At 44.5% G+C, this 14,757-nt stretch overlaps 1 protein-coding gene across 2 annotated transcripts in view; it reads right to left on the bottom strand.

Annotated features, from left to right (window-relative positions):
- Nucleotides 1-14,757, bottom strand: part of DOHH (deoxyhypusine hydroxylase) — a 136,300-nt gene that overhangs the window by 78,425 nt on the left and 43,118 nt on the right. The window contains exon 4 of one of the 2 annotated variants that reach the window (XM_077475827.1): nt 6,287-8,540. The exons of the other annotated variant lie outside the window; for it this stretch is intronic. Within the exon in view, the coding sequence (XP_077331953.1) occupies nt 8,224-8,540 (317 nt within the window). The 3' untranslated portion in view covers nt 6,287-8,223. Of the gene's footprint in view, nt 1-6,286; nt 8,541-14,757 lie in introns of those variants that run through there. 2 annotated transcript variants of the gene reach the window in all.

The raw sequence follows: 14,757 nt of genomic DNA, 5'->3' as shown, positions 1-14,757 counted from the left end.
AGGACAAAAAATTCATTTGGGTACAGTGTTGCATGACTGAGTAATTGTCATTCAAAGTGTGAGAGCACCGAAAGCTGAAAATTGGTCTGGGCAGGAAGGGTGTTTAAGTGCCCAGTAAGCAAGTGGTTAAACTAAGAAATTTCACAAATGTAGTAATGGGTGTGTGTGTGTGTGTGTGTGTGTGTGTGTGTGTGTGTGTATACACCAATGGCGGATTTTTGAAAATCCTGGCATTCTGCTTTAATAATGGCATGCAATGCCAAGCAGTGGTTTGCCATGCAAGCAAAATCTTGTATTGAGAGCTACAGCCTCCAGAGAGATCATTGTACGCCTGTACAAATTATAAATAATACCTCATCTGAAATATGCAGTTCAGTTTTGGGCACTAATTCACAAAAAGGATGAATTGGAGAAAGTGCAGAAAGAGGGCAACCAAACACAAGAGGCGTGGAGGAGCTGAGCTATGAAAGTAAATATTAGAGGAACTGAATTTACTGTCTCTTGAGAAGAGATTAAGGGGTGGGGGGGTTATGATTAACATTTATAAATACATAAGTGGTCCATATAGTTGTTCATTTTAAGGTCATCACAGAGGATAAGGAGGGCACTCTTTACGTCTGGAGGAAAAGATTTAATCTTCAAATATGGAAAGGTTTAACAGTAAGAGCTGTGAAAATGTGGAACAGACTCCCTCAAGAGCCTGTTCTGGCTAGCTCAGCATATTGTTCTAAAAAAAAAGGCCTGGATTCTTTCCGAAATGTATATAATATAACTAGATACTAACACTTATAGTAAAAATTGATCCAGTATCCACCACTAGGGATGAGCCGAACACCTCCCCGGTTTTGGTTCGCGGCAGAACGGACTGAAAGTTTGCGTACATTTGAACACCGTTAAAGTCTATGGGACCCGAACGTGAAAAATCAAAAGTGCGAATTTTAAAAGGCTAATAAGCAAGTTATTAAAGTGTTTGGGGACCCAGGCCCTGCCCCAGGGGACATGTATTAATGCAAAAAAAAAAAAATAATAAATAAAAAAAAAGTATTAAAAATTTTTTTTTTTTTTTTTTCCAAATATAAATTTTATTAATTTTCAAACAATGCCCAACATGGGCATGGACATGTAATACAACATAGAAGTGGGATACAAAAAGGGGAGGGAGGAAAAGGGAAACATATATCAAACATATTGTCGAGTTCACGGGAGAGATAGGATCATAGAAAACATTGTGCATGGCCCACCCATAACACCTCCATGTCAGAAGCGTATTCGGGAGCCTAGATCCCTTCAGTTCCCCCTATCTCCGGCTCTCGTCAGAACCTCGATACCCCGGTAAAAACCCAGTACCAAGGGCAGAGACTATTAAGGGTAGGGGAAGGGACACTGACAGGGGAGACTGAGGGGGGAAGGAGAGGGGGGTGAGGTGAGGGGGGGGGGGGGAAGGAGAGGGGGGTGAGGTGAGGGGGGGGGGGGGGGGAAGGAGAGGGGGGTGAGGTGAGGGGGGGGGATGAGGTGAGGGGGATTTCTGGTTGATTCAGGACTGCCCTACCCCATATTCAGTATATATCGCCGATCAAATTACAAGGTCCTCAGAGATACCCCTTCGGGCGAGAAGATAAATTGGTGCCAGAGTGCCCATGTTTTCCTAAATCTTTCCTGCTGTTGCCTCCCCGTAAGCACCAGGTCCTCCAGTCTACTAATTTCCTCCACCCTACGAACCCAGGACGCCACCGATGGAGGGGCCTGGCTTTTTAAAAATTGTTTTTTTTTTGGGAGCAGTGATTTTAATAATGCTTAAAAGTGAAAAAATAAAAGTGAAATATTCCTTTAAATATTGTACCGGGGGGGGGGGGGGGGGTGACTATAGTATGCATGTAAAGTTGGGCATTTCCCGTGTTTAGAACAGTGCCTGCACAAAATGACATTTCTAAAGGAATAAAAGTAATTTAAAATTGCTGTAACGTAATGTTGGGTACCAGAAATATGGATAAAAATTATAGTGAAAAACGACATGGGTACTCCCCACCCCTCCACCCCAGCCCATTACCAGGCCCTTTGGGTCTTGTATGGATATTAAGAGGGAAAAAAAAAAATAAAAAGGCGTGGGGCTCCAAGGCCCTATATACTCTGAACAGCAGTATACAGGCGGTCCAAACAAGACAGGGACTGTAGATTTGTTCTCAAGTTGAATCTGTTTGTAATTTGGAACAGGTTTATTTTGTAAGTGTAGCGCCATCCAAAAAATCTATTTTTTAAGATTTTTGGATAAAATAGGGAAGGGTTATCACCCCTTTGACATTTGTTTTGCTGTCTGTGCCCCTGTTCAGAAGATTTCACCTCACTTTGTCCCAATGACAATTGGATTTTGAAAATTTGGGGTTATTAGGGTAACAAGGATTGCTTGAAAGTAAGGAACCACCTGTATATACTATACGGCCTGCCCTATATACTCTGCAGAAAATTGGGCCTTAGGTGTTGGTGGTGCCAGAACACTATAAGCCATCATAGTTACTCTTGGTGGGAGCTGGAACGGGCCCTGCTGTGAAATATTATATCAAGAGTTGTAATTACAGGCCCCTGTTGAACTCTTTAGATACTCTTGTTGAGGGCAGGAACAGGCCCTGTGAAATATTAGAGCAAATATTATAATTACACGCCCCTGTTAAACAGGGGCAGAAAAATTGGGCCTTAGGCACCGATGGTGGTGACCTGAAACAAAAAATGTTCTTAGAAGCTTTCAACGTGAACATTGAGGAATAAGCCACTCAGCATAGGCAGTCTTCAAGGGATCTCACATTCATTTAAAAATGAATCTGTTACATCAACGTCAGGTGCTTGGTAGCTGGTGATCCAAGACAGATTCATTTTTATGAAGGAGGAGGAGGATGATTGTCAGCATGGGGGTGGAGCCTAGCACTCAGCATCAGTCTTCAAAGGATCACTTTTAGCCCCAGAAACCCATAGACTTGTATGTGGCTGTGGAGCATGTCATCCTTAGTGACCCAGAGGACTCTTTATCGAATGCCTCAGCAAAGCTTCACTGCATGGCCTCCCTGATCCTGCAAAGCCTGGGAAAGGACCCTCGGATTTGTGGTGTTGAGTCTGTGGACAGTCACACTCTGATCAGTTACAAAGCCTCCAGCAGCACTGAATGTGTGTTCAGAAAGAACGCTGGATACAGGACAGGCCAGTAATTCAATTGCATATTGTGCAAGCTCTGGGCAGTGATCCATCCTCAAGACCCAGTAATCCAGTGGATTTTCAGTTGGAAAGGTCTCCGTGATCTTGCCCCTAGGTATTCCTGCACCATGTAAATCAGATGCTGGCGATGGTTGCTGGAACCGATCAGACCACCTTCTCCACCACTCCTTCGGTGACTGACCGCAGCCTCAGCAACACGTTGTCAAGGAGGACAAGGAAATTGTAACAGTCTAGGCTCTGGAAATGCATTGCACAAACCTTCCTACAAGGCCTGCCGAAGAGGTTTCATTCTCTGCTCCTTCAGCGAAGGCTGGATAATTTCTGCAACCTTACCCTTGTAACGTGGATCAAGAAGGGTTGCCAGCCAGTAACGATCCCTTTCCTTGATACCACAAATCCGAGGGTCCTTTCCCAGGCTTTGCAGGATCAGGGAGGCCATGCAGTGAAGCTTTGCTGAGGCATTCGATAAAAGAGTCCTCTGGGTCACTAAGGATGACATGCTCCACAGCCACATACAAGTCTTTGGGTTTCTGGGGACTAAAAACGATCCTTTGAAGACTGATGCTGAGTGCTAGGCTCCACCTCCATGCTGATAATCATCCTCATCCTCCTCCTGTGTGATTGGCGAGCCTGCAGGAATACTGTCTGGATAAAGGGGGCCCTGAGAGGTAAGGAACTCCTCTTCCTCCCTCTGTTCTGCCTCAAGTGCACTGTCCATTATTCCACGAAGCATGTGCTCCAACAAGACGACAAAAGGGACAGTATCACTGATGCATGCACTGTCACCATCCTCGTGGCCTCCTCAAATGGTGACAGGACAGTGCATGCATCCTTGATCAGTAGCCACTGGCGTGGCGAAAAAAAGCCACGCACCCCTGACCCTGTCCTGGTGCCATACTCACACAGGTACTCATTGATGGACCTCTGCTGCATGTGCAGCCGCTGCAGCATTGCCAGTGTTGAGTTCCACCTGGTAGTCATGTCACAAATGAGGCGGTTCTTGGGCAGGTTGCATTCCTTTTGAAGGTCAGCCAGCCGAGCACTGGCATTATATGACCAGCAGAAATGCCTACAGACTTTCCTGGCCTGCCTCAGGAGATCCTGTAAGCCCAGGTACCTGCACAAGGACCACTGCATCACCAAATAAAGGACATGAGCCAAACAGGGAACATGGGTGAAGTGCCCCTGTTGGAGGTTGGTGCCATTGTCGTAAACCACCATTCCTGGCTGAAGCTGGCGTGGCATCAACCCCCTGAGTTTGCCCCGGCAGAGCTGACAGGATCTATGCCCCAGTGTGGATCCTTTCCCCTAAGCAGACCAACTCAAAAGCACCGCATAGCATCTTTTTGCCTCACGATCTCTCTCAGACTCACGATCTGTTGATGCACTTTTTTTACTTGCAAAAAATGTGCATTTAGTATTTTTTCCATAAAATGATTTATACTTTAACAGCACTTTTGACCTCAAATACTCAAAGATTGCATAAAAACATTTTCTGGCAGTGTAAACTTTTATTTCATTCGTTTAGATACATCTGTAAGAGTTGATAACCAGTTTAAAGTGTACCGGACATGTGATCTTGCATTTCAAATTTCATGAAAAAAACAAAAGTTGGGAGTACACACACACACACACACACACACACACACACAATGTACAGCTTGTCCTAAATTGGCTTTGCAGAATACCTAAGGTGAAACATGTTTTCATATGTTGAATTAGGGAATGTTTAATAAAAAAAAACAAAAAAAAAAAAAAAACAACCCTGACAATTTTCTGTGTCCCATTAGATTTTCTTCACTTCCTGTCATGTAGGCACAACAGGAAAGGAAGCAAAATTTCTCCAGATGAAGTCACCTGAATAGTTGCCACCGGAACAAATGTCTCCACTGAAAGATTTCCCCTCTATTCCTGTTCTGCTGATAGCTCAAAATTTTTGATTTTCACTCACCTGCAGTTCGTAGGACAATGGTCGCCAAGACAAATGTGAAAATATCACCCTAGTATAAAAACACAGGCAGCAATAAAATAAAAAATATTCTGCATTTTGATTTAGGAGAAAAAAATAAAAAGTGACTAGCTTGGTATAGCTCCTTGGGATGCTGTAGCTTTGTAGTAGTCTGTGCTACATACAGTAATAGGCAAATGGCTCCCACTCAGCACACGGATTATAGGGAGGTCCTTGCTCAACACAAGCACCATTCTAATGCCTTGCATTTTTTATAAATGCAAGTCGTTTTCTGATTGAAGATCATAACATTACTACACCCACCTCTGTACCTTGAGAAAAATGCAAGGCATTCTCCAAATGAAGACCTCATTCAGAGTGTGAACCCTGTGGTTGCTCTGACTAAGGGCAATCACTTGGCATGGCTCCCAATAAACTGCTGTTATCACTGTGGTAGCTCTGGCTACTAGAGCGATTTACAGCTTCTACAGAGGGCGATCAGGTAGAATAGAATCAGGCTGACCCAATATATATACTACTTGGCAAGGACAGCTTCATTCAGAATGCTGGACAAAATCCTTATTACTGGTTTTTAGTAATAGGAGTGTTTTTTTTTTTTTTGTTTTATTTAAAGAGGAGGGCCGGTTATACAAAAAAAAAAAAAAAAGTCAGCAGCTGCAAACACTGCAGCTGCTGACTTAATCAACACACTCACCTGTCCAGGGTGCCCGCGATGTCGGCCGCCCGAGGCCGACCCGTCCCTCGGCTCTCGGGTCCTGGTGCTGCCATTCCTTGTAAGGGAAACAGGCAGTGGAGTCTTACGGCTTCACTGCCCGTTTCCTACTGCGCATGCGCGAGTCCCGCAGCTACTGCGCATGCGCGAGTCCCGCAGCGCTTTCTGAATGGGACGCGCTGTGTTCTGGAACACACAGTTCCCAGAACACACGCGACTCATTACCCAGAAGACGCTGCGACGAAGACAGAAGATCTCCGCGGAGGAGGAAGAGGAAGATTAGGAGAAAGTGCCTAGCAACAGGCATTTCTGGTAAGTAAAAAAAAAAAAAAAATTTTCTCATTTTTTTTTTATATTTTTTTGTAATTTTTAATATTTTTTTTGTTTTCAGGGTGGCCCTCCACTTTAAAAAGCCAGGGCGGACACTAACTGCAGCAAGGACTAACCCTAGGTGGAACCGTATTCTCTTGCAATTTAATAGTGGAGGTAAGGTGCTACCCCGCGGCAACGGTATGCAAATGTGCGTTCATGGCTTGAAGGGGTTTTACCAGGATAACTGCAGCTATAGGCATCACCCGTTTTTTTCTTCTTCTTTTTTTTTTTTTTTAGAGCAGGCAGTTTGCTCTTTAGCGATAACAACCGATGTGGCTAAAAGTAGTTTGTTATCCTAAAGAAGCAGGAGGAGACATACATCGACACCCCCCACCCCACCACCACCTTCCGCCGCTCTTCCCAGGCCCCATGTCCCACCGGGAGACCCGAGCCACCACGTCACATCCGGTTTACTCAGCTAACAATGACAACAATTTAATTTGTGAAAGTGTCTTTTCTCCCAAAAAAGGCGTTTGAAAGACCACTGCGCAAATACCATGCGACAAAATATTGCAACAATCACCATTTTATTCTCTAGGGTCTCTGCTGAAAAAAAAATATATATAATGTTTGAGGGTTCTAAGTAAGGGTTTCTAGCAAAAATACTGATTTTAACTTGTAAGCAACAAAATGTCAGAAATAGGTTTAAACATGAAAGGGTCAAGTATGTGCTACACCACCTTAGTGAATCAGCATTAAAATTTCTCAACTTTACAACCCCTTCTATAGAAGCCAAAAATACATAGGGCGGCACAGTGGTGTAGTGGTTAGCACTTTCACCTAGCAGTAAGAAGGGTCGCTGGTTCAAATCCTAACCCCGACACTACCTGCCTGGAGTTTGTATGTTCTCCCTGTGCCTGCGTGGGTTTCCTCCAGGTACTCTGGTTTCCTCCCACAACCCAAAGACATGCAGGTAGGTTAATTGGCTTCTGTCCAAAATTGTCCCTAGTATATGAATGGGGACCTTGGATTGTGGGCTCCTTGAGGGTAAGGACCAATGTGAGTGTGCAATGTACAGGGATAGGGACAATGGTAGACACTCACTCAGGTTGAACTGGATGGACTGGTGTCTTTATTCAACCTTCGCAACTATGCAACAAGAGGGAATGGATTGTTGCCCTTTAGTCCAAAAAATAAAAGCGAGGTAGCTCCCGCTGCGCTGTTCCCTAGTGTTCTACGCCTAAAGGAGACTTCAGAGTCCAGGCCACACCAGAGGCTGTGCCACAGTTCTAAATCTAGAAATCAATCCACAGCTAACAGTACACAAAGGTCAGGAAAACACCACAAGGCAGTGCCCCAGTGAACATTTTAAACAGGTTGTGAAACCGTCCAATCCAGTTGGATCTGAGCACATGGGTCCAAAGCTTTTGCCTAAGATACACCGATTCTGACAGCTGCAAAAAGAGACGCTCAATGGGTATGTACTGAAGTCTTGTTTTGAAAAAAATAAAAATAAAGAAAAAATTGCTAGTTCATCCTAGTACACCAGGCAAGCTGGGAGTAGGAGAGGTAATACCAGGCTGCCCTCCTTTTTTTGTCCAAATCTTTCAGTAAGCAGCAATATAACTCAAATGTCTGAATGTTTTGTCCTTCAACAGAAAATAAAGAAAATACAATTTTAAAACTGCAACACAGAAATCATATGCATAGGACTAACTATGGTAAAATCAAATGGTAGGCTGGGAATTCATGTTTGCTATAACTCTATGAAATGTATTATCCTGCCAGTTGATAATGTTTGTGTTGCCAACCACAATTTATATTTTAAATCTACTGTATAATTGAATTAATTTGCTGCCTGAATAAAAGATTTTTAAATTATTTTTCTCAAAGTTTTCACTGCAAAAAAACAAAAGAAAAAAAACACAACCCTGGGGAACCTGTTCCATTTGCTTTCCATATGACACAAACAAAGCAGCATTGCAACCTTAAGAAAAACAAAACAAAAAAAAAAACAAGTTTAAATGACTTAAGTCAACTCCTGGATTTGGTTTACACTGTATGCATACTGAAAGTCTCCGCTGTTCTCATAGTTGAGCATGTCTAAAGCAACCTCACAGCTCTCTCTCACCACTTGCTCCACATCATCTCTGTGCTCCCTAAGTGTTTTTAAACAGTCTTCTCGAGCAATGGAGCCCAAAGCTTCAGCACACTCATGGCGCACCATAGGATTCTCTTCCATCAGATTCAAAGCTGCTGCAAGTCCTGGAACTGCAGCTTCATGCTGCATTTGACCCAAAACATATCCGATCTCATGGCGGAACAGAGAGCTACCACACTTTAAGCCTAAACAGGAGGAGGAAAAAAAAAAAAAAAAAAAAATTTAAAGACCAAGTCACTCAATATTCCACCTATGATAAAGAAAGAAAACTTCAGTAAGTTTTGGTCTTGCAATGTACAGGCTAAGAAACTCATTTATATTTTATACAAATTAAAAATAATGTATATTCAACATCTGTGTAAAATCAGCTAAACAAAAACCAGGAGCTCATAGGAGTGTAAGCAAACAAAATAAAAATAAAAATGTCATAGTTGCTTAGTCTTAAAGAGGAAGTAAACCCTGATGGGTTTACTTCCTCTTTCATTCCCTGCAAAGGCAAAGCATAATGGACTACTATGCATCGCATAGTAGCCCATTATGTGTCACTTACCTGACACAGGAGCCAGCGATGTCACCGCTGTCCCCTGTAGTCCGGCGCATCCATCTTTTCAGTGGGGTCTCGCAGCTCCGCCGCTGTCATTCGGCGGAGCTGCGATGACGTCACTCCCGCGCATGCGCACGGGAGCCAACACGCGCGGCAGCTCCATTGTTGGAATTGCCTGTCTTCGGGTAAATATCTCCTAAACCGTATAGGTTTAGGAGATATTTCTTGGACCTACAGGTAAGCCTTAATCTAGGCTTACCTGTAGGTCAAAGTGGTTTGTAAGGGTTTACAACCACTTTAACACACTAGTGAATATATGAAATATATTAAAACATCAGTTGTGGAAGTATTAGGGGTGCATTCACACCTCAGCGTTTCCAGCTCGTCTCAAAAGTTCCAAAAACGCCCACCAAGCAAGATCCCATTAGTTTCAATGGCCCCTGTTCGGCATTTTGTCGCTTGAAGCAAAACGCCTGAAGCTCAAAAAAATAAAAAATAAATATTGTTTTATATTCTTTTTAGGCAGATTACAGCCATTTTACATTAGTGACCTCTGGACCTCAAAACACCAGTACAAAAACTGCCAAAATCCCTCTAAAAAAAAAAAATAAAAAAAAAAAACACGCCTGAAAGCGTTACGCTCAGGTTAGAGTTGCGCGATTAAAATCGGTCAAGAATCGTTATCGTGTTTTTTTCCCTGTTGCGAAATTGACAAGTGTTTCAGGATTCTTGCTATGGAAAGAATTCTCTGCTCTTCTGAAGCCACAGCCATCAAAAGAAAGGGAAAAAAAAAAAAAAAAGACTGCCAAGAATCACAACATTCTTTAGCAGTGGAATGAAGTCTAAACATTGTAACAATTTGGTAAAGGAATAGACTTGTGTAAGTGAGGAAAGTTTAACCAATTAAAACACAAACTTTTTCAGTTCCCACAGAGGTAAGGGTGGACGCACTGGGGGGGGGGGGGGGGGGGGGAATACATGCCAGACTCCTTGCACAAAAGGTGTTCACTAGAGAGTGAGAGGCCAGAGGTCATTGGAGAAAAAAAAAAAGACAACCAAGGCCGATATCGTGACAGTGACCTAACGCGTAGTAAAGCAGACGGACACCGGAAGTGACGTTCATAAACGAGCAGGCCGCTCGTATCTGTATATTGTGCGGTTTCATTTTAAATGTGAGTAGCATTTCAATTTTTTATAAATTTTGGATTATGGAAATTACTACACCATAGCAGGGTCCACGATTTTGTTTTGAGCATTTTTCAAGTCACCTTCGATATCCATTTTGGATATAAGAAGTTGGTTTGGACAGGAGAAGTGAAACACAGGAGCCAGCCCTCTGAGGATTTAACGATTTGTGCCGTTCACCTTACTGCTGTAAGGTAATTATTTAGTACACTCACGGGCTTGGTGGACACTTATTTACTAGTGCTTTTGAACACTATCTGCCACTTATGTGTGATGTTTCACTGTCGTTTTGAAGATTTTTTTTTTTTCCACTGCATATATAGACTTTCACTCCAGTGGCACCTGACATTTCAGATCGGGCTATATGCAATATTGTGGAACACGAACCTCTTTTATATCAATGTGTCACGCTTGTTCATTCTTTATGCTGATATTTCCATGTTTGATTACTTGTCCTACATTTTTTTTTTCCCTTTATGATCACTGTGAATAGTGTAGTTATTTAATAGCACATCAGCACTTTATATGGTATTGTGGCTATTTAGCAGCACTTTATATGGTACCACTATTCACTTTATATTTGAATATTTTTTTCACTTTTATATTTATCGTATCACATTATTTACATTTTCACGTTAGGAGCGCAACACCACATTAGATTATTATTATTTATTTTTTTACAAGGCTGTTATCCGTCCCTTGATGGTGCTTAAGGCCAGTTTCTGGTCCACTCCTTGCTGTAGGAACGGCAGGATCCTGGAAACTGAATAGGTGCGCGGACGCCACCCCATCTCCTCACACATGGAGATACAAGCCTTCCACGTACGATTGTATATCTTCCGAGAAGAAGATTTTCGCGCCCTCAACATTGTGATTTCCACTGAGTCAGACCTCGGTTCCTTAGCACCTGGCTTTCAACAGCCATGCAGTTAAAGCCAGAAACGGTAAAGCAGGATGAAGAATCGGACCTTGTGGCAGGAGGTCTTTTCACAACAGTAACCGCCAAGGAGTGGCCGTCACCAGGCATACTAGGTCGGCTTACCAAAGACGCTGAGGCCAATCTGGGGCAATCAGTATCACTGGAATCCCCTCGGCCTCCACTCTGCGGAGCAGACGTGGTAACAGTTTTGGAGGAGGAAAGCCGTAAATCAGCCGGTACTGCTCCCATGGAGCCACCAACGCATCTGACGCATCCGCCCAGGGATCTCGTCCTAGACACAAACCTCCGCACCTTTCGATTGAGCCGAGAGGCCAGGAGATCCACATCTGGAGTGCCCCACTGCAGGCAAAGAAGCCTGAACACCTGATGCAGTGACCACTCTCCTGGGTCCAGCATCTGGTGACTTAGTCAGCCTGCCAGTTTTGTACTCCCAGGATGTATATGGCAGACAGGGCTGGTATGCGACACTCTGCCCCCCGAAGGATGTGAGCGACCTCTCATGCTGCAGCTGAGCTTCTTGTTCCTCTATGGTTGACATGCCACCGCCATGGCGTTGTCTGGCTGGATCCTGATCAGATGCCCTCATAGTCTCATCGACCATGTGGAGAGGCATAGCCTGATCGCTCGAAGTTCGAGCACATTGATCGGCAACTGATTCCTCCCTCGACCTGAGGCCCTGGGTCAATTGTACTCCCAGTACTCCACCCTAGCCAGTCAGGCAGGCGCCCATTGTGATCACTGTCCAATGAAGAGGTAGGAACGATTTCACGGCCCTAAGGGCCGGAGATCTCAGCCACCAGAGAAGAGAGTCCCCGACTAACTGGCTCACCTGAACCTGCCGATCCAGGGATAACGGTGATTTGTCCCATTTTGCCAATATCTGCTTCTGGAAGACTCTGGTGTGAAATTGGGCGTACGATACCGCCTCAAAGGAGGCCACCATTAGGCCCAGGGCTTGCATGTTGAAGCTCAGCGATGACCACCTGCAGTTCATCAACCGCTTCACCACAGCTCTGAGTCTGCAATTTGTCTGAAGGGAGAAACACGCTAGCTTCCACGGAGTCCAGCAGTAAGCCTAGGTACTCCAGGCGTTGAGTCGGCACAAGAACCGACTTTGAGGTTCAACACCCACCCAAATTCCTGCAGGGTTTGCATGGTGATCGCCACATCCTCCTTTAATTCTGAGGTGGAAGCTGCTCTCAGAAGGGGATCATCTAGGTAACCCACAATTGCAATCCCACGTTGTCGCAACTCCAAAATTGGGGCCAATACCTTGGTAAAGACTTGGGGTGCTCAAGCCAAAGGGGAGAGCCACAAACTGATAGTGGTCTTCCCCCACTGCAAACCGCAGAAACTTCTGATGCCTGAGGCATATGGGTATATGCAAGTACGTGTTCTGGATGTCCAAAGATGCCAGGGAGTCCCCCTGGAGTGCGACTACCGAGCGAACCAATTCCATGCCGAACCTCTACTTTCACAAAGCAATTGAGGGCTTTTAGGTCCAAGATTGTAGTCCCCAAAAAGGAATGGGTACGTCCAAACAGATTGGAATAGAATCCCTGAAACCTTTCCGTTTCTGGAACAGGAAACCCACGGCTTAGAAGGTCCCTTACTGCCCCAAACAGGGTCTCCCGGTGAGCCAGGAGTAAGGGTATGCTGGAGGGGAAAAAATCTGTTTGGTGGCCAAGAGAGCAACTATCTTGTAGCGCGATGAAATCAGTTCGCAGGCCCATTGGTCAGACAGCCAGCCAGGAAGACTGGCACACCCTAAGGCAAGAAGTGTACTCCCTATATAACCCCTTCCACTACTGGGAGTACTCAGTTTTTTTGCCAGTGTCTAAGGGGTAGGTCACAAGTAAAGATGTGCTATGCTGAGCTCCACTGGTAGCTTCCCTTCTGGGGCTAGCCATGCTGACCGGATCCGTTCTGATGTCCTTTTCATGGGCTAAATGAATGGTACCCGGGCCTCGTGTTTGAAGAAACAAGGTTTTGCTTGCAAACACTTCTCTTTAGAGAGCTGGACCCTGGGATCCAGTACTTTTTGGTAGTAAGGCCATAAAGTTTTTACTGGCAGGGTGCTGTTGCAGGTCCAGGATTGTGGACAACCTGAGGTTCCCCTGTTCTTGAAGGTTTCGGAGCCCACCATGAAGGGTGAAGATTGGGTTTATCTCAGATAACCCTGCTGCGAGGAAAGGTAAGGGAGATTTTCACCACTGGGGGCTGTATTGAGTACTCACTGCCTGATGCTGGAAACAGCGCAGAAGCCTTCTTTTCTCCTCTCCTCTGGCCACAAGCAGATCCTCTGGTAAGGAAGGGGGGTATGGGTCGTCTCTGCACCCCCAATGTTGGTCCTTTTCCCATTCGGTGATTGATATACCAAAAGCATTTTTTTTTATTTTTTTTTTAAAGCCAAGGGGGACAGAACGCGTGGCCGTTTAGCTGAGGATTTACCCCCTCCCCCCCACCATGTCTGTTTCACAAGACACGGGTGAAAACACTTTCCTTTGAAAGGAAAGGAGGAGGGGCCGTAATTTGCACGGGGGCGTGGCTAACGGCGTCAGACGCCGGCCACATGTGGAGGAAGTGTTAAAGCACTGTATGTGTGTAGCTGGCTGTGGAAGGACAGAGCAGGAGGATGGCTTGTTCAGGTTAGTGACACAGGCCTTTCCCTTTGACACACAGTGTACATTCTTTGGTAGTGCCTCTGCTTTATGCTTCAGGCTATGAGTGGTAATGGTACCAGGAACTCTTATAAAGGGATCTAAAGGGGTCAATGGTTTCACAGTAAAACTAAAGCCATTTCCAAAAGAATGTCATCCTCCTCTGAGAGGGATGTGGCTAGTCAGATTGAGCCATCAGGGGAAACTTGTTGCATAAAACACTTCAGTACCTGTATATATATATACACATCATACAAGAGGTTTTTTCTTCTACCATTTGTAATTTGGAAAGAAGATTGATGCCATGTCTCTCCATAGTGAGGCTAAACAGATTCCCATCTAGTGCTCAGGACCCTCAGGATCAGGTAGATCTTCCCAAATATTTGCAAGATACTTATTTATCCTCTTCTGAGGATCCTAATATAGAAGGAGTAGCATCACAAGACAGATTGCTTGTATACTCCCTTAGACAACCCTCTTGAGGAACCCACCTCTAATTGGGTTCATTAGAACCTCTCCCATCTTAAATGGGAACGTATTCTGAATGGGAACATACGGATAAACAATATTATCCTCCCAAGAAACTCTCCACACTTTATCCTATGGAAGAGGATTCCTATGAAAGAAATGGGGTGTTCCAGCAATTGATGCTGCAATCGCCTCAGTGAGCAAGAATCTCATGTCCGGTGGATAATGCACTGATATTAAATGATCAAAACAGAAAGAAGTTCCAACTTTATCTAAAAGCAATATGTCTTTAGCAAGTTGAATAGCACAGCCAGCTCTTGCTGCAATTGGTGTATCTCAGTCCATTAAGGAACAGTTTGTGGAGATACTTAAAATTCTGCCTGATCAGCAGGCCCAGCAATGGGCTGGTGTATCAGATGCAGTACATTTTACAGTAGATGCTATGAAAAATGTCATCATTTAAGCCTCATAGCTTATGCTTGGACTAGTGGAGTCTCGCAGAGTTCTGTGGCTGAAAAATTGGTCAGCCGAAGCACCGTATAAAAAAGCTCTTAGCCAGTTTTCCCTTTCATGGTGAACAGCTATTTAGAGACCGAGAGTTTGTC

The sequence above is a fragment of the Lithobates pipiens genome, unplaced genomic scaffold (assembly GCF_037356315.1).
Source record: "Lithobates pipiens isolate NorthernLeopardFrog02 unplaced genomic scaffold, aLitPip1_a1.2 Scaffold_13, whole genome shotgun sequence".
In the NCBI taxonomy this organism is placed as follows: domain Eukaryota; kingdom Metazoa; phylum Chordata; class Amphibia; order Anura; family Ranidae; genus Lithobates; species Lithobates pipiens.
The sequence above is the reverse complement of the archived record's forward strand: the minus strand, read 5'-3'. Positions and strand labels throughout refer to the sequence as shown.